General features: G+C 46.4%; 1 protein-coding gene across 5 annotated transcripts in view; it reads right to left on the bottom strand.

Annotated features, from left to right (window-relative positions):
- Prox1 (prospero homeobox 1) overlaps positions 1 to 21,412 on the bottom strand; it is a 47,202-nt gene that overhangs the window by 13,470 nt on the left and 12,320 nt on the right. For all 5 annotated transcript variants that reach the window (XM_010642533.3, XM_010642532.3, XM_010642529.3 and 2 more), the window contains exons 3-4: positions 17,258 to 17,365; positions 11,262 to 11,456 (exon numbers count right to left, since the gene is read on the bottom strand). In XM_010642533.3, coding sequence (XP_010640835.1) covers positions 11,262 to 11,456; positions 17,258 to 17,365 — 303 coding nt within the window. The remainder of the gene's footprint in view (positions 1 to 11,261; positions 11,457 to 17,257; positions 17,366 to 21,412) is intronic.

Consider the following 21,412-nt stretch of genomic DNA (forward strand, 5'->3'; position numbering starts at 1 on the left):
ACCCACCCGCAACAGATTCCCAATGGAAAAAGCTTTTATAATTTGGTTACCATGACCAGGGATACTTAAAGGAAAGATGCGGTTGCTCGGGGGAGAAAAAAGACCAAGCCCAGTAGTGTGAAGTAGTAGTTATGTGACAGTTATGCCATCTCAAACAGCTAACCCTACCCCGAAAGTCTCCACCACACAGAGATGGATACCGGTCGGTCACCGGGGGGAAGTGTGGCCCATGTGGAACCAATCTGCTCTGTCCTGACCACTCCTTCGAAATCCCACAGGCATGAGGCTGCCAGCAGTGAATTCCATCACTGTGTGACCACTCCAGCCAAGGCAACAGAGAAAGCGAGCAGCAAGTATAATGGCCAGTGTCAATGCAGTCAGTAAATTGCTTATGAATTTGAAAAGTGAATCTCCAGCATCCCAGCGAGGGAGTTGCCACGTCTCCAAGGGTGCTATGGAGACTTAGATCTGCAAAGAGGGCCTTGCGAGGAAGCTGCCACGGGCACCCTGGAGATTTTTACCAAGATAATTAAGCTGCTGCGGTGAAGTCACCAGGGTAGAAGTGGCCCCACGTGGAAGCCATCTGGATTCCCAGGGCCTCCACACTCCAGCGCACGCTCTGCTTCATGACCAGGACTCGAGAGACTTTCGAGAGAGAACGCAGGATGTCATGTCTTCCGGAAGCACAGCGTCTCGGGGCCAGGACAGAGCTCTGGGTAGCACTGTGTCCCTTTCCAGGTGAGTGGAGTGGAGCTCAACGAGGAAAGTGTGGCCAGAGGCAGCCGCAGGCAGGTGCCCCTCCACTAGCCCTGGCATCTCCAGAACCATGGGGCAGCTCCACCCTGGCCTGTCCTCTACTGCTACACACAGGGGAAGGGATCAAGTTTTCTTTTTACAACCAGTGTTGCTTTGAATATCTGTCCCCATTCTGATGAGAGCTCCCAGATGGCTCCTTTGTTTATTTCCCTGTTTAGGGTCAGCGGGAAATGAGATAATAGTTGGGCTACTGGTGATGTAGCAGCCGCAAGTTTCCAGGTACGCGGCGCTGCCGGCAAAGTGTGTGAATGCTCACACAGCCCTTACTTTGTGCTCACAGACTCGTGTGGCTTCATTTATTTCCCACAACAACTCTGTGAGGTAGGCGATACTATGTCCCCTATTTTACAGATAAGGAGACTGAGACAGAGAGAGCAGGACAATTGCCAAGGCATCACTGCTTAGACTTTGACTTGAAGGTTTCTGGTCAACCTTCTTGAGTTCTACAGTGGTCCTGGCCCAGGACCACTGGCAGTGGACATTCTCCCCAGAGCATTTTCTAAGGTTTCAAGATGATGCTTGTCTATAAAACAATGTCTGCTCCCGAGTGAACATTGTTTCCTGCCTGAGAATCCTGTCGAATAAAGAAAATGCAGAGTCTTGCCATATCTGTCGTTTTTATGGACTCAAGGTCAAGACTCAGGCTCTTTCCTCAAATACCCTACCTCTTTACCTTCAAACACTGACAACACCTGGATAAGCAGAGTGGACCTGCCCATTTCTCAGTTCACTGGGTATGTCCTCCAACACAGATTTGCCAGAACACTTGCCAAGGCGGAGGCATTGGTCTGGCGGCATCATCTTAACCAGCAAATGCTATTGAGATGCCACTCAAGAAATCCACCCTGGGAGGATGAACTTGTGGGACGATCACAAGAGTCCTGTTTTGTGCACATGAGGCACAATCACCAAACTATGGAGTGGCCTCCAACACCTGGTCCTCTTTTCTGTGGCTTAGTAACTGTAACTGTTCTTCTGAACAACACAGTCAGCCCGGAAGCGAATTACCGAGGGCAGCTAAAATGATCAGGGGCAGCCCACTTACTGTAAGAGATTAAGCTTTTAAAAGGGATTATGGCTCCTTAATCTGGAGAGATGAAGATTAAGACAGAGTGATGATCAAAGTCGATGAAATCAGAAAGGCAAAGGAGAAGAACATGGCTCCCACCCTGACCACAAATCCCAGGATAGCATAACAAGGAGTAACCCCCAGGAGTTCTGGGGGGAGCCTCTTTAAGAGTCATAAAGAGAAGGTACGGTTTTCACGGCAGGTGATAAGTGTAGAGTGTCATTATCTGGAGAAAGGATATATTCTGAGAATGGAGTTAAGTATAAAAAGGTTTAAACAAACCCACAGGTAATAAAACCATAAGGATCTAATACTGGGAATTTAGGAATCTGGGGTGCATTTGAAAATGAGTCAATCAATGACAGGTACCAGCCTCACCCAAATGCTCCCTGCCCAGGGCTGGGTGGTCCACTCCTCTGACTATTTTTCTCCATATGCATTTGGAACGGGCTCATGCAAATTTGTGTGGACAGTTTCAGTGTGCTAGGAAATCTTAGAAAGCTGGTGCCGCTGAGCGACTCATTTACCAGAGGGAGTTTTCCTTAATCCTTCCCAAGGTCTGTGTCCTAAGATTTTGAATTAGAATCTGGGACAACGACCTGACTAGGGTCCCCATTCAAAGTGTGAACTGCCTCCTTTCATAGAAAACGAAAATCTTGTACTCAAGGACTGAGTCTTCCGAAACATGTTGCAGTGGTTCGGAGATAAAAATGATTCAACTCTACTGGGGAAGCTGCTTGTCACACGCTAACCCAGATCAATTAATTCAAATTGAAGGGGAAATTAAACATATCAATGTGTGGCACCCTTCACAGCCCAAGATATTAAGCTCTAAGAGTGACAGCAGCTCAGGCAAAAGCCAGCACACCTCAGCAGAAAGCAGTCGCCCTGGGAAATATATAGAATACAACTTTGGAGGGGGAAATGTTTCAGCTGGTTTCCAAAACAGCCAAGTGTTAATCACTTTAAGTATCTAATAATAGGTCGTTGTTGGGGGCTGGGGAGGCTTTGGTGACAGACGGAGGGGGCAGTGGATTGGGGTAAAGTACAGAGGAGAGATGAAGAGTCCATTTAGAGAAAAGGAGCCTCTGACGACTGCAGCTTGCACAGCACTGACGAATACTGTCTATACTCACGTTTTCAGCTGCTTTCGGAGGACTGCTAAAATATGGCAATGTTCAGGGAGAAGAGAGGGAGCAGGGGCAGGAGTGGGGATGGAGGAGAGGAGCATCTGTGTGACAAACAATGTCCAGTAACCCCTCGTTCTCATCCTGTCTCCTGCCACACACTGGAAGCAATCACTCGGTGTCTTTTCAAATTGCAAGTTTGGAAACGTCTGTCCTCGATGTGGGGAGCTATTCAGAGCCACTATTCATGTGAGGAAGGACGATGTTGGGAAGGTGGTAAGGGGTGGTAAGGGGGTGCAGGGGTAAAGAGTCACCTCGCTTCTCATTGTGGACTTTGGAGTGATCTGGGCAAGAAAACTGGGCCATCTGGAGTTCAGAAGTCGAGGAAAATGGGGAAGAAGCAGGAAGATGAATACATGATCATCAGCCACACAAAAGAACGAAGCAGAAAGAAGCCTGGATTTGGGCACTCGCGTCTGGCAAGGAGGCCGGCAGCAGGGCTAATGAAGCATTTGCGGTGTGGGACGTTTGCCAGCGCAACAAAGAAGATGTGCTTGGACTCTGCAGATGTGCCAGGGCCCCCAGAGCAAAATAATGACATAATCACCATCAGTGTCACAGACCAGACTGTACACAAGGTGACAGGGGAGAGGAGGCCTGTAATACACACACGGGCCCGCTTGCCTGGCCCACAACGGCTGCGGCCCTGAGGGCCAGGGGCAGGCAGGGCCTCTGTGTGCAGACCCGAGGTGAGGCCAGGGACCGGTCACACTGGGCGTTCTCCACCCAGCCCCAGCTCCACCAACGGAGCAACGGGAGTCCCAAAGCTTCGGAGAGCCCAGGACCGCACGCAAGAGGCCGAATCAAGAGGCACAAGGCAAGGAGGGGCAGCGGCTTTTGTGAGTCCAGCTCCCCAGTCTCGTGACTGGCATTAACCTGAGACCACACAACCAGAGGTGGAGATGGCGTCTTGGACGTCCACGTTTCAGACTGTGAAGAGAACGCGAGAAATATCTGGGGGAACCTGGAGGGGAGGGGACACAAATTAGCGTGAAATGGGCCACCTCAAAGCGAGCGAGAAGGCAGCCGCAAGGCCCGAGGCAGTCGCCCCTGCTCATTTGAAACAAGGTCTCCCAGGAGGCCCCTGTCACCTGCCGGGGCTCTCGCTCAGTAAGGTGGGTGTGTTAGTACAGCTGCCTGGCTTTTAAGTGATTTTTGTCAGTTTGAAAGTGAAAGTCTGTTTGAGGAGCTGAAAGAACAATAGCTCTGAGCCCGGAAGAAGAGCTCCAAGCACAAAGGACTTGGCTACACTAGTGTCCCTTTTCATTGCTTCTCATGAAAGATTCATAAGGACAACTTTAATTTTTTATGACCCCCCTTTTTGGTATGACTATATTAGTTGTGTCAACTTCCAAATTCAGGTTGCCTTTCCAGACCAAACGGTCTGTCGTGAAATTGTTTTCAAAGAGCACAAGGGGCAGAGTGGACTGTGGCCATCCTGAGGGTCTCTCCCTCCCAAGGAAGAAGCACACAGATTTCCTTCAAATGTGGCCCCTTTCAGCCTTGATGCTGCCACGAGGGGACCCTCCAGTTATTTTCAATCTTACTAATTTGCTAGTTCAATGGCTCCTCGGAAGAACGATTAAATTTGTTTTTCTGGGCTTCCCCCTATTTAACAGCAAGAGTGATACAATGATTATTGCTGGACACTTGTCCCTTTCCTAGACTTCTCTGACAGCCTCTTTGGCCTGCGTCTCAGCTAAAATGGGAGGGGGTGCGGAAAGATTGTACTTGCTTTATGTCATGTTATAAAACAGCCCTGAAGATTGGCTTAAGGCAGATTTTTAAAAGAATAACAGTCTCCTTTTAAGAATTACACGCCCATGCACTGCTGGGAAAGAAATGCCTGCAAAAACATTTATTGTTGCAAACTGACCTCCGCAGAGAAATAAGTGAATGATCTTGAAAATTTCTGCCCTATGGCTGACAAAGAAGCAGAGTTCAGAGCTGAACAGCGTCTGGGGGAAAAAGGAGTGAAGAACCTGATTAAAAATGTTATCTGCCTCATGAAAAGCGATCGGCAACTTGGAGTCAGCTTTGGTTTTGCTAAATGAGTTTGTTTAATCCGGACGAAGTAAACAGGCTTGATTTCAATAGGCTGCTAGAGTTCCTCCAGACACTGCCTCCAGGATGCGCAGAACACAAAGACTCATCCCACTCAATGCTCAAGCCACCACCGGAGGCTCTCAGAAGGAACTTGTGCACCCTGTCCCATTGATAACCCTTTGTGGGGCGGAGAGAAAGAGGCGAGGAGGCAAGCGGGGAGCTGAATGCCACACAATAGACGTCCCTCCGCACACTGCTTCTGAACTTTCCCCATCTCTGAAGGACAATTAATTACGAAGGCCTTAGGGGTAGGCTGGAGCAAGGCAAAGCCCACTGCTGTCCAGCACCCCAGCCGCCTCCGATGTGTTTGCTAAATGTTTCTCCTGTTGGGGTACAGCCGGCGAGAGAGTCGATAGATCATCGGGGTGGGGGTGGGGGCTGCATGCGGGAGGTGAGGGAGGGAAGCAAAAGATTTTTTTGTGTGTGCTCCTGCCCTTGTATAATTCTATTCTCACTGTGAACTCATCCATACACAAAACACAAGGACAATTTTTTTTTTTTTAAAGAGAGAAAAGCCACAGGGTAGGTTACAGTCAGAAACGGGCTCTCCGTGGTGTGTTAAAAAGGATGGTCTTTTCACCAAATCATTTCACAGAGGCAAAACAGACAAACACAAAGAGTTGAGACTTTTTCTCCTACATTAAATGGAGTAACTGATAAGGTCAGACATATGATACCTAAAGACATGAATCTGTGAACTCTTGAAGTCAAAGGGCCTCTCTGTGCTGAGGAACAATCTTTCAAAGGAAATAGATCATAGAACTCCACTGAACCCCCTTTAAACTTTATGAAGCAGGAGGAGAAAAAGCTCTAAGTAGGGAAGCTTGACAGAAGAGCCTTGAACTATTTTCTGAAGGAAAGATGAGACCCTCCCTGGGCTGCCACAAAACATCTTTTTTTTTTTCTAAAGGCTCCTCTGAACTTTGATATGCGCCAAGACACTGCTATTGAAAGCTGTATAATTATGTGCTATAGCCACTGCAGAAAACGCTTTGTTCACCCCAACAAAGGACAATAAGCGAAGTAAAGCGACATTACGCTGTATCTTTTTCTTTAAGAATGTTTGAGAAAGGTCACGGAATGCTATAACTAATACAGCTGTTGAGTAAGAAGGGTTTAAAGTTGCTCTTACTGTGCTTGAATATAACCCAATGACAAAAAAGACACGGGGAGCTAAAAATGCATTGACATTACCAAATAGACGATAAATCAACGGGCGCTTCATTATACTGATGAACACCTTGGCTCTCAAAGGGCGGTGGCGCAGAATGGAGCCCCGCGCTCCCTCGGGGTGCCACCCCCAGCCCCCCACCCTCCAGCCCTACTTCCTGCCTGCTGCGGGTCCTGTGCTCTCCCTCCATCTCAGGCCATCACTCTGCGGAAGGAATACGCTCCCAGACAGCCACGTGTGCGCTTATATTTAGGGAACATTCATTTAGTCGCTTAAAAGATCAATTTGGCTTGTCAATGGTGAGACTGGCAAGGGAAGAAATGCTAAGTGTTTCTCTTCCTCCTCACCACCCACCAAGAGTGCGTCGTGCACGGGCTTCGAGGGCCCAGCCAAGAGGCAGCAAGAGCGGCAAGCGGTCTGTGCTCACGCGCCAGCTTGCCGAGCGATCACTCATATTTAAGTATCTGTTTGGAGGAGAGGAAAGCGCTTCCTAAATCCACCTGTCCTCATTCTTCTTTAAAGAGATGACAATGTGAATGAAAGACTTCCAAATATATTAAATCTTCTTAAACGTGGGTTTGGTGGCAGGCGGGAGCGGGTTGGGAAGGGGGGCACGACGGAGAGGATGTATGGGGTAAGGGTGTGCGGATATATGCAGTCGGGGTGTCCGTGGGAGGGGCGCCGCTTTTTTATTTTCTGTCTTCAAGAAGAAAGTGAGAGATTACATGAGGGGGTCTGCGGAGGGCCCCCCTTGCCTGTCACGTGTCACCTGGATGCTGACGTGGAACATTTCCCCCTGAGGATGTTGTTCCCATGGGCACCTCAGGGAGTGACATTTCCAAGCCCATGGATGGAAGAATCAGGTTCTCTATTCCATTTATTTCCAAACCTCTCACCTCCCCCTCCACCCAAATCCAGGCCTCTCCTGAGGGGAAGAGAGATTAGTTGTTCCGGCAGCTTAGACACAGCCCAGAGGTAAATGACTAGGCACTGAGGGGACTTTCGGGTCCCTGACTTTCCGTGGCGGTTGTGGGATGCAACGCCGTGGCACCCGGGACCGAGAGAGAGCTCCCCGTGCCTGATGAAAGTGCCCGTCACAGTCTCCTCTCCATCTCTACCCAGACTGATCCCCCACATCATTTTCCTTTCTCAGCTGTACCCGGGGGGATGCAGTCAGATCTTGGGGGGCTTGGGTTGCTTTTTTAGTGCAATTAATCTTTGTGAGCGATAGGAGTTGAGTTCGTTGCACAGCTGTTAAACTGGCCTCAGAAACTTGACAGCCACCCTGACCTCCCTGCTCTGCTTCAGTCAGGAGGGAGACAGAGGGGGAAGAAAACGTAATGAAAAACAACTCATCTGCCCCTAAAGTCAGAAGTATCCGAATGATTTAAAAACTGAGAAGGAATGCCAAAGCTCCTTCCCCTCTCCAGAAAAAATAAAACAAACATTTCTGGAAGCCCTGGTTAGCGTGGAGATGTATACCATCACACCTGGAAAGACAAATGCATCGTTGCCAATCTCACCAACTGTGAGAGGCAGGAGTGAGAGACGCGGCCCGAAACTGAACACCCCTCCCGGGCACACCTCTGCTGCTGCACGCTCCAGGCCAGGCGCCCCGCCCCGTGCCAAGCAGGCAGCTTCTTTCCCTCTAGCACAGCCCAAAAGTGTGCTGCCCGTTTCTTTCCGTCCCCCTTCAATGTCTCTTCTTCCACGTCCCCTGGGACGTCTCAAACTCTCACCACCCTAAGTCTGGACGCTGTGCCAAGAATCTTGGCAATTGTGTAAACTGATACAAAAGGCAGAACAAGCTCTCCTGTCACTTAGAAGGTTCTGACTCATGAAAGCCAGGAAATGCAGGGTCCACAAGAGAGGGACGCAAGCCACTCCCTCTCTGCCAGTGATAAACCTTCCCCATCTGCTTTATTTTCCCGTAGGCCAGGGGTCAGCCACCTCTTCAGCCTGGAGAGCCATCAGCAGCAGCAGGGACCAGAGGGGAGGGGCGAGCAGTGACAGAGTTGCCAAGGCAGATGGAGTGGGCAGCTGAGAAGAGCCAAGGGGTAGAGAAGAGAAAGGAAGGAAGAAAACCCTCCTGGCAAAGGAAAAGATCTTCGTGAACCCTGGCTCTGCTTGCCCGTGTCCATTTAGAATAAATCTCAAAACGATAAAGTTTTAATCAAACTGGATTGTTTCTTACTCTGTTAATGTCAGTGTCATTATTACTGTCCATGTACGTAAGTTAATATTGGTGAAACACTTCAGAAAATGGCTGGAACACTGGCAAACGGTCAATAGATGTTAGCCCCACTTTATTGTTGCTATAAAGAGATGATGAAGAGATTTAAATGTGCAATCAACAAGACATTCTGTTATTCGGCCCACTCTTTCTCAGGTGAGCTAATGTATTCCTCGGCACTGACTGGCTCCTCGGGCAGTAGCAGGTAGGTATGGCTTCACTCTTTCTACCACACTTTGGGACTTTTGGAAGATTTTGAAAAGGGTTTCTGCTTTGCCATCCCCTCGGCTTGCTCATTCTTAACCCACAGCCTGCTTCACGCGATCTTAAGAAACCTTAGTGAAAAAGAGAAGCACTGCATATACACTATCAGTTGAGGTATTTGGCTCAAGGTGGCCGGTCCACTTTTGGCCGGCAGCCACGGTGCACGCTGGGAAAGCGCTAGCGATAAGGACCGCAGTTTGGAAGCATCTCACTGAAGCAGAGACCTCCCTGCTCCACGGCACAGAAAAAAAGGACCCCCTTATCTGAGACTTTTGTTGTTGCTAACAACGAATTTGCTAAATTAAAAACTCCACTTGCCACATTTCTGGAAAGAGTCTGTGTTTCCGTAAAGGGGGAATGAGGCCCAGCGCAGGCTAATAACTTGTCTAAAGTCACATGTGAAGTGACAAAATTCCAGCCCAGGCCCCGAGCTCCTTGCAAGGCAGTCTTAAAATAGACACTGCAGATAAAGTAGGGGTGGCCTGGCTGGAAGTGGCTGTGATCCACAGAGAGAAATATCAGATATTACTCATATTAGAGGAGGACTTAGACGAGGCTAAATGAAGCAGCTTGTCTGTTGGGTGCGTCTCGATGCCAGTGTCCCCTGTTTATGTCATTTTGGTCCTTGTGCAGAGGGTAGGAGATTAAATTCCAACCAGGTAAGGTTTAAACAGCTCTGCAAATCCTAATGTGCACTTTCAGGATTTGCTGCCTTGAGCACGTTACACAGCAGAAATGCAGAAATCAGCTGATGAATTGCAGGCAATTCTTTTATGAAGGTTGATGTGTGCTGCCCGGTGAAGATTTGTGTCATAATGTGACGTAAATAATTTACTAGCGCACAGCAGAAGAAAGGGAGGGAAAGAAATGAAACTCTTAACAAGATGTCTTTAAAATGTTTGGCCACATTCTCTAGCTTTAGAAGAAATGTGCCTGTGTTCCGGTCACATAACAAACCAGGGCTCTGTTACAACAGAGACTTTCAAAAATACCGATTTTAGAATAGTGGGTCAGCACTCTAAGAATCTCTCCTTTTAATGTGTTCAGGAAAAGAAAAAAGTTCATCTACAACACGTTTCGCCAGAAATACGTTGGTCTTGAATTGCAGAGGAACATAGGTAGCTCACAGTATAATCGTTCACGTTTTCAAGGAAAATCAACCCAGGTGCTAAGCTCACACGCTGCTCTTTATAAACTGGTATCACGGACCTGCACTGCCCAGGACATTAAGGAGAAGGGACAAAGAAATGAGAAAGCAGGGAGGGGTTGGGTCCCTTTATTCCCAGGGTCAGACCAATGTGCCCTTCTCTTTTATGAAGACTTTCTGGGTATTCCTAGGTATCTAGCTGCAGGAGCATAGCAAGAATATTGACAGAAGATCCCTTTAAAAGCAAATGCAGGGGAAAAAAGCCCTGCCCTCAGGGTGGCACAGAGTCTAGCCAAGTAGACACAAAAAAATGGACCAACTGTGTTACCCCAGTCTGTCTGTCTCCCTCACTGGGGGTTTAGGTCTACAGAGCTCTGGCCACATTGCCACCTCTAGTGATATTTGCCTTAGCGCACAGGGCTCAGCAAAATGCCTTTGTGAGTCCTGGGAGATTTTCTAGCATTGTCCCATTGAGACCCACCGCATAGTGCCGAGAACTGTGTGCTGAGGTACCGCAGTAGCTGTACAGAAACAGCTCACGCATAGTCCCTTGGCTGTGGGAATGGCCCACGCTGCTTCTTGAGTGTCTAGAGCGTGCATATTGGAGATACACCTAAGACCATCTAGAGCACAGAAGACAGGGCCACACGCTTGGGAATATCCACACACACAAAATCAATGCCTGAGTCTCTCCTCCCCCAACCGCAAAAACAAAAGGAAAACCACCTTGCCAAAGATATTGATGGATCTCTTCTGATGTACATTCAGTAAATCCTCCTACCATTTCTGCTGTCCAGGAAGTGAAAGTTGATTCAGATTAGAAACCATGGGATTACTTCCTGGTCAACAGTTCTATACTTTTTCAGAAAACAACTTTCGTAACTACCATTGCATGTAACATATAGCAGCAACTCTACTGATTCCCCAGAATCTGAGTTTGGAAAAGGCCTACGGGAGCAGGGACCTCTTCCCTCGAGGAAAAGTCAAGCTGTATCTGCTCCTTGCTGCCCTTTTTCTGTGTACTCTTCAGTTCACACTTCTGTGACTCAGTGGGGCTAAAGAGCCAGGGAATGGGCCCAGAAATAGAAGTGGGTCCACTCCCTCTGGTTCTGATGGGGAAGGGTTACCGTGCTGCTTTACATGTTCCTCTGCTGGTGTGGTTATGTCGGAATGCATCATGAAAACCCAGGGGGAAACATTTATAAAGAAAATCAAATTTTTTATAAGGTAAAAGGGAGATGACCAAAAAAATGAAGATTAGTTCCTACCTCAAAGTCATTTGCTTTATTGTAGTGCATGTTCAGAGCCCTGTACAGCTCGCAGTCTCTGGTTATGGACAGCTCTTCTGTGCTGGTGACCCCATCGTTGATGGCTTGACGGGCGTACTTCTCCATCTGAATGTAGTAAAACTCGCGGAAATTGCTAAACCACTTGATGAGCTGAGAGGTAATGCATCTGTTGAACTGTTAAATTCAAATGTTGATAAAAATAAGAATATCACCATTTTGTTCATTAATGTTTTTAAACATTTGACACAGTTTTAAAGTCCCTCTCTCCTCTGTACTTGGAAACGTAAGCCTTTGCACCAAAAGGGCAGCAGGAGAGGCAGGATATACCTAGAGAATTATGACAAAATGGATCAGTAATGGAAATCACATCATGGTCCTCCACATTTCCAATGCAAAACTCACATACTAAGTCAGACATTCCTTGAGCTGAGTATCTTTTAAAAAATAACACTGACTTGCATCTTTCAGTAGCACAGAACGCATCTGCACGCTTCTCCAAGCTATAGAGTCTAGGAAGAGTTGTCACTCTCAAGCATAAAAGACGTCGAGCCCCGTAACTGTACCAATAGTGTGATCTACGTTTTTTGTGATCTGCATGTTTAAAAATGAGAGTTCACACCGCTACATCACAGCTCCTTCAGCCCAGGAAAATGACTCTCTGACAAAACAGGGGGAATCTCGTCCCCGCTGGGTTTTTGGTCATAGGCGATCCCCACCCACGCCCATCTGGCTCTAACTTCGCTTCCTGTTTGCCCATAGCATTAGCTTCTGCTGTGGTCCTGCTCTGACCTTGGTACCTGTTCTTCTGCCCCCAGCAAGCCAGCCTTGGTTAAGACCCATGTCCTCTTCCCTCCAGGCCTCTGCCACTGGGGAAGCGCAGTTAAGAGTCCACAGACCACAGAGACATCGCCTTTATTGCATGTTTTCAAAATGCCAAGTTACTATAACATGGTTAGGCATTAAGACTTTGTTTACCGAGGTTTCCCAGTGACCTTTGCAATGGCGATGTCTTCCTGGGTGTGCTGCAAATGATACCATCCTTATTGACAGTCCTCTGTTTGTGTAAAGCACAGATGCGTCTCAACTTGCCAAGTCAAAACCAATAAATCCAAAGCTTTACATTCGGCGGCCTGACAGACACCCCCTGCCTTTTGTCATCCCTTCCCTGGGCCCCCAGAAAAAGACGTACATTCATCAAAAATCAACAAAGAGCACTTATCGAACTGGCCATGAGAACATCCAGACTCCCGCAAGATGACAGCTAAAGTGTGTATCGGGGCCGTAATTACTACACAGAAAGTTGTTTCTATACTAGCAAAGATAATAACTGAATGAAAATTTATGGCAGAGAAGGGGAGTAACAAGGAACCAGAAGCAGGGAGACTGGTGTTTCTCCCAAAAGGCCAACTTGCATCATAATTGCCATGGAGTTGCAAGAGCCCTTACAGATAATTGACCAGAAAATGATTAAGTCATCAGCAAATCGCTTCTGCTTCCAAGAGTTCAAACATGTACTTAACCTATCCAAGAATTATATTTTCACTCTATGTGCCTGCTCTGTCTCTATTCAGCCTCGCGGGGAACCCGATTAAAAAGACAACTGAAGGACCCCCGTTATCTGATCTTCTGGTTGCCGATTTCAATAGAACTTAAACCCATTACGATTTGCTGAACTTGGAGTTCTTTCCATTTTATCTCAGCAGTAAAATACACTGTCCAAATTTCCAGACACTGAGATAAGGACTACAGGCCCCCGTGATGGCTTACTGTTCCTTTTTAATTCTTTTAGAATAAGAAACAAAACATTACAAAATGATAGCAGGCTGTGCACTGGGGAATGAAAATTGCTTTGACATGGAGATTAGGCTTCTGTATTGTTACAAGACATTGTCTCATATGGACGAGAGTACTGTAGAGGAAAAAATAGAAGGGTATTTTTTTTTCTAGAATGGTCATGAATGACCTAATGGGGGAGGACAAAAAAGTAAGTGCACTTGCCATTATTTACGAATGGGACATAAAGGGAGATTTAAAGCGTATTGTTGGAGAATGGAAATACCAGAGAGAGAGAATGGCCAGAAACAACAGAGGCCCCAAACATGGGGCAAGCAAGTGACCAGCACCACAGCTTGCGGGGTAGGGCTCCCCTCCACCAGAAGGGGCCTGCGATCCACTGTGTTCGCTCCTGGCTAAAAGCAAAAGCAAAGCAAGCCAACTCTTTTCCAGATATTTGCACCGGGGGAGGAAAAGTGTTAAACTTGAAAGAGTTAATTTCCCGCGTTGTGTAGTGGCTCACAAGAAAAGAATCAATTGTTCTGTAAAGGCAAGCTCTGTAGTGTGTTAATGTGTTACTGCAAAAACTAATCGCTACAATAAAGGGCCTGTGTTTCCACAGTGTACGAGTCTCTGTGACTTTGATTAATGCTTCCCACGGGACATCTCAGCTTCAATATGGGCTGAAGAAACTTCCTAAATATTCAATGAGCATGGTCAAAAGATGTATAAAACAAATCAACCTGACACCTTAATCTGGCTAGGCAGCGGTTGACTCGAGGGGTGGAGGAGGAGATACATCATTTAACACAGCTGGCTTCGAAGGCTGTGAGCGTCTGTTCTTCAAAGCTGAAATGACACCGAATCTGTTGTACTTAGTGCTTCAGGAGTTATTAGTTTGCACATTAAAATCAGCACCCAGGAGTGAACAAGAGAAGCGGTGCAGTCCACCCCACCCCTGGCAGCTCTCTTGCTTTTGCACACTTGCCCTGCTCAAGCGATCTGAAGCCCCGAGGAGCCGAGCTTTGTGTGTGGTGAAATAGCATCGTGAGGGAATTAAGTTGGACTCGCCGTGAGAACATGGAGCTCCTGACTCTGGGAGGTAAAGTAAGTCGAGCTGGGATTCGCCTTCAGATCCAGCATCACTGCAGAAGCCACGGTGTCAGCGCCTCATGTAGATGATCCCCCCCACATCTCCTCCTTCCTCGGTGATTGAAAGGCATCTCCCTCCAGCCCCAGTGGGTTCTCTGGGGGAGAACTGAGCCCCGTGTCCACTCCTGGAAAACAATGCCAGGAGGGCAGCTCCCCTCCCCGCCACCTTCAGAGCTGGCTGGGGACCAGCCCCCACCAGCACCACCACCCGCTACGGCTTTGGAAAGAAATGCTCTCTGCCATGCCATCTCTCTCGGTTTATGTGCAGGCAAAACTAACTTCTGATCACTATTTGGAGGGAAACGACTTTCCGATTTGGAGAAGCATGTTTTGTTAGAACTACGAGTTGTCCTCCGTGAATGTGGCCACAATCAAAGCGAGGCTCGTGTTAGTAGGACCAGCGTCACTTGGTGCACACCCACATGGGTATGTCTTTTTTAAGATTCCCAAAACAGGGTTTTGTGGCTGATAATATCTGAAGGTCCCTTTTCTCATTTCTAGGGACCGTTCAGTCCTGCAGCGGTTTCTTAAATCCTGACCAAAATAAAGCTTTGAAGTGTGCGTTCACATATAGCTCTTTCAGCCTTATGAAGACGTATCCACATTTGTGTATTTCCCTAGGTCAACAGAGATATAAATGAGCTGCATGTAGCTCGCTGCACACATACTACATGCAGCACTGTACATGTACCCTAGGTGTGTACTTGGCACGCACGGTCAACATTCAAATTCAGAAGCATGCGTGACACTAACAAAATCTCAGAATGTTTCCATTGCTTCCTAGAAGTCCAGACCACCATTCCTGGACTACGCCACTCGTCTGTGTTCGGCTTCCTACTCTCATCAGTATTAGCTCAGGAAATACAAATTCATTTGAAAAAAATTCAAATGAAATTCAAATGAAAAATTCAAATAAAAAAACGTAATTAGGAAAGTTAAAATGTGTAACTCCTTCTAAAAGTAAAAGAGACATGACTTTCAGTGATTTTCCTTGTATTGTGCATGTCCAACAGGTTCCTCTCCATTAGGGTGGACAGCTATAATCTCACCAAACTCACATACCCTTTAACAGCCTTCTCTTCCAGTATGAAGGTACGGATGCAATCCGTAACCTGGACACAAACACTTTTAAAAAATAAAATCTTCAACCAGATAATTAATTATTATTTATGCAGAGCAGGTACCTCTTTGTAAAGCTGAGCTACTAGATGCATTCTGAAGGAGTGGGAATGTTTCCACTGCATGGTACTTGTGAAGCTGCAGATCAATAACCTCCCCCACGGGCATCCTCCCCCGCACGCAGGCGCACACACAACTCAAATGTTTCCGGTGTCTGCATCTACTGTGGGGCTGGGGTGCGCGGGTCAGGTGGCCGCTGCTTCCTCCTCTCAGGTGGCTGCATCTCAGGGGTGGGTGAGTGGGCCCCGGCTGTGCGGTCTGTGAGATTGGCCTCCTTCTGGATGAAAGGTGCTGTTTAGGTAATATAAGCCACTGCGCTAATTCTCACCACATTGCTGATGACTGTGCTAAGAGCAATGGAGGAGGAAATGGGGACATATGAGTGAGTGTGGGTAAGTGGGTGAGCACACAAGAGCTCTGCTTCGTCTCTTAGAACCAAAGTACTAGGAGCATCCCCAGGAAGACAAACTTTGACAGCTTCGACCAGGCTTTGGAAGCTGCCCAGTGCTTGCTGAGCTGATTGAGTCCCTTGCACAGGTCAGGTCTAGATGTCCCCTCTACAAAGCCCAGTGCCTCTTCCAGTCCTCCTGTGTCTCTTAGCCTGTTGTGCATGGAAGCCATCTCAGCCAGCCCTTTTCATTGTTGACCTTCTCTACCTGCTCCATCCTGCCCAGACCGCTGGTCCTGAAAGAGGAGAAAACACGCCCTCCAATTCGGGCGGACAGCTGAGGAAGGAGGACGAGAAAAGGCTCAAAAGCAAGCAGGAGGGGAAACAGAACTTTTCCTATAAGGCCAAATGAAACATCGGCGAAGGAAGCCGAAGTGAGTTGGCTTGCAAAACGGGCCCGGGAAGCAAGTTGGTCTCTGGGCACAGAACATACGCGTGGAGGGGAGTGGTACAGAGCGGGCGTGTGTTGGCAGCCTCTGAGTTCTCCGTGGCAGAAAGAACTTGTACATATGGGGGTGGGCAGAGAGGGGTGGAGGGAACCACCCAACCCTAATAAAGTAATCTCAGCTAATGTAATGTTTATCGAGTTCCTTGGATAATGATACCGTGCATGTCATTATCATCAAAACCCAATCTATGTTTTAAAAAGTTACAGATGATTAACACAACATCAAGTTGATGCAATTACTTAAAACCGTACACAGACATAGACACATGCACGCGCGCACACACACACACACACACACACACACACGCATATGCACACACGCAAGACCAGGAGGTCCCAGTATTCTGTAGAATGGGGGAGGCTGCAGCTGTAGGCCGACAGCTTTCATATCCTCATTTGAATAATGTGTCCTGAATCTGTCACTTTATTCATTCTCCTTATGCTCAGTGTACTCCACATCAACAACAAATTAAGTTGTAAATAAGAGACAATCATCACTTTTGTTTTTAAGCAGCTACTGCATAGAGAATTTCAATGTACGCTCCTTTTCGACAGGGGGAAAACGAGGTGCTAGAGTTTGCTTTCATAGGCACAAATATGGGGAAACCAACAGAAACCAAAACAGAAACAGTTCCCTGCGGCAGTGGAGAGGGGGGAAAATTCTCTAAGGCGTAACCATCCACTACCACTGGAACTTTCTTTCAGAAAGCTACTGAAACCCATGAGGACAGAAGCCAGGGTTGCCAGACTACTCTGGAAACCCACGTGGCCCAGGGATATGGGTCGTTCCATCTTCATACACCAGGGGTGTATTTGCTGACACACCTTCAGACAAAGGACGCGTGCATTCAACCCATTACCACACAGGTGTACTCCCAAGCAGATTCCACACTCATCTCGGTTATCTTCCGAGAGTTCAAATCACTTCCACATGCACAGAAAATGAAAAAAAAATCTAATGATAAAAGTCCCTACCTTTACATCGGAGAAGTACGTCTTCAGCATATTGGAGCTGGGGTAACGGGTATAAAAGAACATGAGCTTTGCTTTTTTCAAGTGATTGGGTGACAATCCTTCCTGCATGTAGGACGCAATTGGTTAAGGCAAAAAAACCCAAAAAAAACAAAAAACACAAACAACAAGGACCTGTCCCTTCCGATCCCACAGCAGCCTCACACCCAGGATGTCTGGCGCCCCCGCCAAGTAGCCCCGGAAATGCTGGGAGCTCCTGGCCTTGGTTGGCTACGGTGATCATCGCTGACAAAGTGGCCAGTGCCCACCAAGATGCACAAATGAGCTGCAGATTCTCGGCTACTTGGTGGGGAGGACAGCCCTGCCTTCCCCTGGTTCTAGGCCCGTGTGCTATCCATATGCTCACTTGTTGCTAAGGAGACACATGCACCTAACATGTGCCGCACAACCCTTATCACAAGACTTTTTTTCCTTCTTTGCAATGGTGGTTGTGCTGCTTTCTTCTGTCCACATTCCGCGGTCCACATCGAATTACCCCCCCCCGACACATGCAAGCCTCTAACATGCGTTATTTTGAACACCTTTGTGTCAGCTTTCCATTTTACTTTTTAGGGCAGTACTAGTCAGTGGGGCTCCTTGACTCTATTGCTTCCTCTCTTGTTATTATCTCCTTTTAATCGTTTCCTTTAAAATAACAGCTAAAACTTGGGAGGGGCAGTTTTGGCAGAGAGAACGGGGAGGGGGTGTCGCTTTTGTTGAAGCAACTATCCAAAACCAAAGACACTTTGCCTGCCTGGATTTATAAGGGACCCCTTTGAGAATGCCACAGTGGTTGGGGCTAACAGATCAATAAATGTGGGTTAGCAGATCAATAAATGGCCACTTACCCCAAATAAGAAGGCCTATTTATCTGGAAACATCATTACCTTTTAGATCTGTAAACAGCGGCAACTAAAACAGTTCCCGAGAGAAAGTGAGGCTAACCATAACAATCCCGGCTTCCTGACTCTCGCCCGGATTCTTGGCACTCCGCAGTGGACTCCGGGCTGGGACGGCTCTGGTCACATCTGTGCCGCAGCCTGGCCCTGCCATTTCCTCAGCAAATTAATGGCTTTATAATTTATCAGAAATGAAGATGCACGTGGAGAAAATCAATGTGGTCCCCCACAAGGTCAATTAAGGGTCCTTTCTAGAAGCTTCTCTAAGGATTCTCTCTTCAAGGATAGTCTGGGAAAAATAAGGAGAAAAAGAAAAGAAAATATGCACACACACACACACACACACACACACAGATAATACACTTTAACCAACCAACAGAAATGACACATCTTATGAAGAAAAATCAGATAAACACATTTAGGAAAGAGAAAGCTTTCCTAGTGATTTTTTTCAAGTTCAGCATGACTGATGGTAATAATAGAGGAAAACAAGAAAGGTATTAGGTTCATAATCAAATTAATATTGATAACTTTTCACTCCTTATAACAGTGTTTAACCAAATATTCTTCTGTGAATTTGTCCAATTAACATTTCCTTCTTATTCCCATGGCATTAAGCAAAGATCAACTTGGTGTGCAAATAGACGAGCTAAGTATTGTGGTTGTGTGTGTGTGTATGTGTGTGTGTGTGTGTGTGTGTGAAATGAAAATAAACACCGAAGAAAGAAAGTTTGATTTTTCTATCTGTAAGCCAAAGCAGCTTAACTGAACTTGTGTTTTTGTTTGAGGTCCTTAATGATTACAAAGATGGTAATTTATGACTGACATACTTCTTGTGCCAAGGAAAGGGCTGAAAGGCCCTCCAGTCACCTCCATTAGACTGATAGAGAAGACGAAAGGAGCCCAGCACTCTTCAGGACCATCTGTCCAAATGGATAAGTGGAATAATGGTCGCAAGCTGTGTCCTCTTGCCTTGCGATAAGAGTTTTAGACAAGTCCAAACTTCCACACATATTCTCAGATCTGGGTTCTAATCTTTTCTTTCAGACCAATCCATGAAAGTGACCTCATCCGTTTAATTTATTCTAAGTCCCAAACCTTTCAAACTTCAGTCTCATACTAAATACAAACTGTTTTGCTGCGTTTCTCAGACAGGCACAGAGCTACCAAAACTTCCTCATGCTTTTCCTTCCTTCTAAACTGTGCTAAGACGTTTTAGTTCTTTTTATTAAATTTTTTCATTATGTTTTGATTGGGATTTAGTCTTTTTACTTAATGGGAAAAAAATGATTCTGATTTGGATTTCTCAAGTTCGTTTTTTGCTTCCAAATGCTTCCTGTTGGCAGTACTTGGGACTGATCAATTAACATGGAACACAGAATAAATCTTTATCTCTTGTTCATTGTGTCATTAAGATAAAATTCCCATAAAATATATGTTTCTAATAAACCATTAAAAATAGCTAATGAAACATTTAGAAGCTAACAGTTAGATAATCCTCTTTTTTTCTCCTCAAAATAAATCTGAACTGACCAATGGGTTAATTTCCCTTTTAAGTGCTTGTGCTGAAAAGCAACTGTTCTTCCAAGAAAGCACTAGCTGTTTCCTGGATACTTACACACGCACAATGACTCACGATGGAAGAGATTCAGTAAACATACAGCTGTACTGAACACGAGCTAAGCTCCATTCAAGGCCAGGAAAGAAAATGAGCACAAATAAATATTAAGGAGGTAAGGGGGGTGGGGGAGGGGGATGGGACGCAAACAAGATCTGTCCCGGCAGCTCAGCTCGTGTGGCTTTGCTTCAATTCTCTTAGCCATAGCTTTGTGAAGACAGATGACATTCAATTCTATGTGTAATGCAAAATAGACAATAACTGCTGAAACTTGAGACAGCTGCCAGGTGTAAAAAAAGAAAAAGAAAAAAAGAAAAAAAAAGAAAAGATGATAAATCCATAAATTAATGAAAGACATCTGCTCGAGAATATAAAAGATCAGAGAAGCAGGCTAGTGCAGCTGATCCTACAGTGGGGTCCAAACAACCTGAGAATCTAAGTGCTGTGTGTTTACCAAGCACAATATAACCTTACCTAAACAGCAGCAGCCAGAGGGGGGCCGAAGCAGCAAAAAGGCAAATGGGAGAATAATAGGCTGTGAAGGCTGGAAAGGAAAATTCTTTTTTTTTTTTTCCCCCCCGAGAGAAATCTGCACAGTGGCTGGGTAGGCAGCACAGCAGTTTCCAGCAAATGCATTGGGTCCACTTACATTTTCCAAAGCAGTTGAAACCTACAGAATTTCGGTTTTCTCCTTATTCTTGGACTAACTCTTTCTAAGGGCTTTCTCTGACAACCTCCGATGGGAAGCAAGCTCTGAACTCTCTCACCAAATGGCAGGGACAAAGTGGGTTGTGGTTCCACCAAGCTCAGGACCATCATCAGTGGCATATGGGGCATATAGACATCTTTCTTTAAAAAAGAGTCTACTTTATATTTTTTTTCTGGAGTTTCAGGTGGCTAGGAGTCACTAATCTACACTCTTCACGATCACAAATAACCAGGACTGACCCATAAGACTCCTAAAAATGCAAAAGATCAACTCCTGCAGACTGTTCCACGTTTTTCTAAGCCACGTTTTGGGGGTTGGATAAAAACTCTCCTGTCTAATCTTGGAGTATTTTCAACCTTCGTCCTAAGGGTGGAGTAGGAAAAGCAGACTGTCATGGGGAACAGGCTCAGTTTCTTCACCTGCACATCTTAATGGCTTATAATACCGCTCTTGTGCTTTAACTGGGTGTATGCAAATGTCTGAGGCCCGGACAGGGCTATTTTTCTTGAGATGCAAAAAGGATGAGTGGCAAGGAGCATTACGAAGAAAAGCAATTGGCTGTCTGTTTCTTGTGGAATTTGAATAAAACTTAGTATTTGGTTAAAGAGATTCATTTGCAAAGACATTGGAACACATTTTTTGTTTTATATTCAAGATGTGAGCTCTTTGGCCAGGTGCACTGACATCCAGATCTAACGTGCACACATCCAGGGTTCCTTCCTTCTCCAGAGTTTGCTCTTGTCTAGCACTGGTATGTTTGGTGTGCTCCATCTACGATGGGCTGGTTTGACAAGCTGATGTACCAAAGTGTTCTTATCTTGGTCAGTTTGTAAAAAAAAATTAAAAAATCAGATGATGCCCTTTGGATGAAGAATCATTCCTTAGCAATTAAA

The sequence above is a fragment of the Fukomys damarensis genome, unplaced genomic scaffold (assembly GCF_012274545.1).
Source record: "Fukomys damarensis isolate Sample0158 unplaced genomic scaffold, DMR_v1.0_HiC HiC_scaffold_11, whole genome shotgun sequence".
NCBI classification, from domain to species: domain Eukaryota; kingdom Metazoa; phylum Chordata; class Mammalia; order Rodentia; family Bathyergidae; genus Fukomys; species Fukomys damarensis.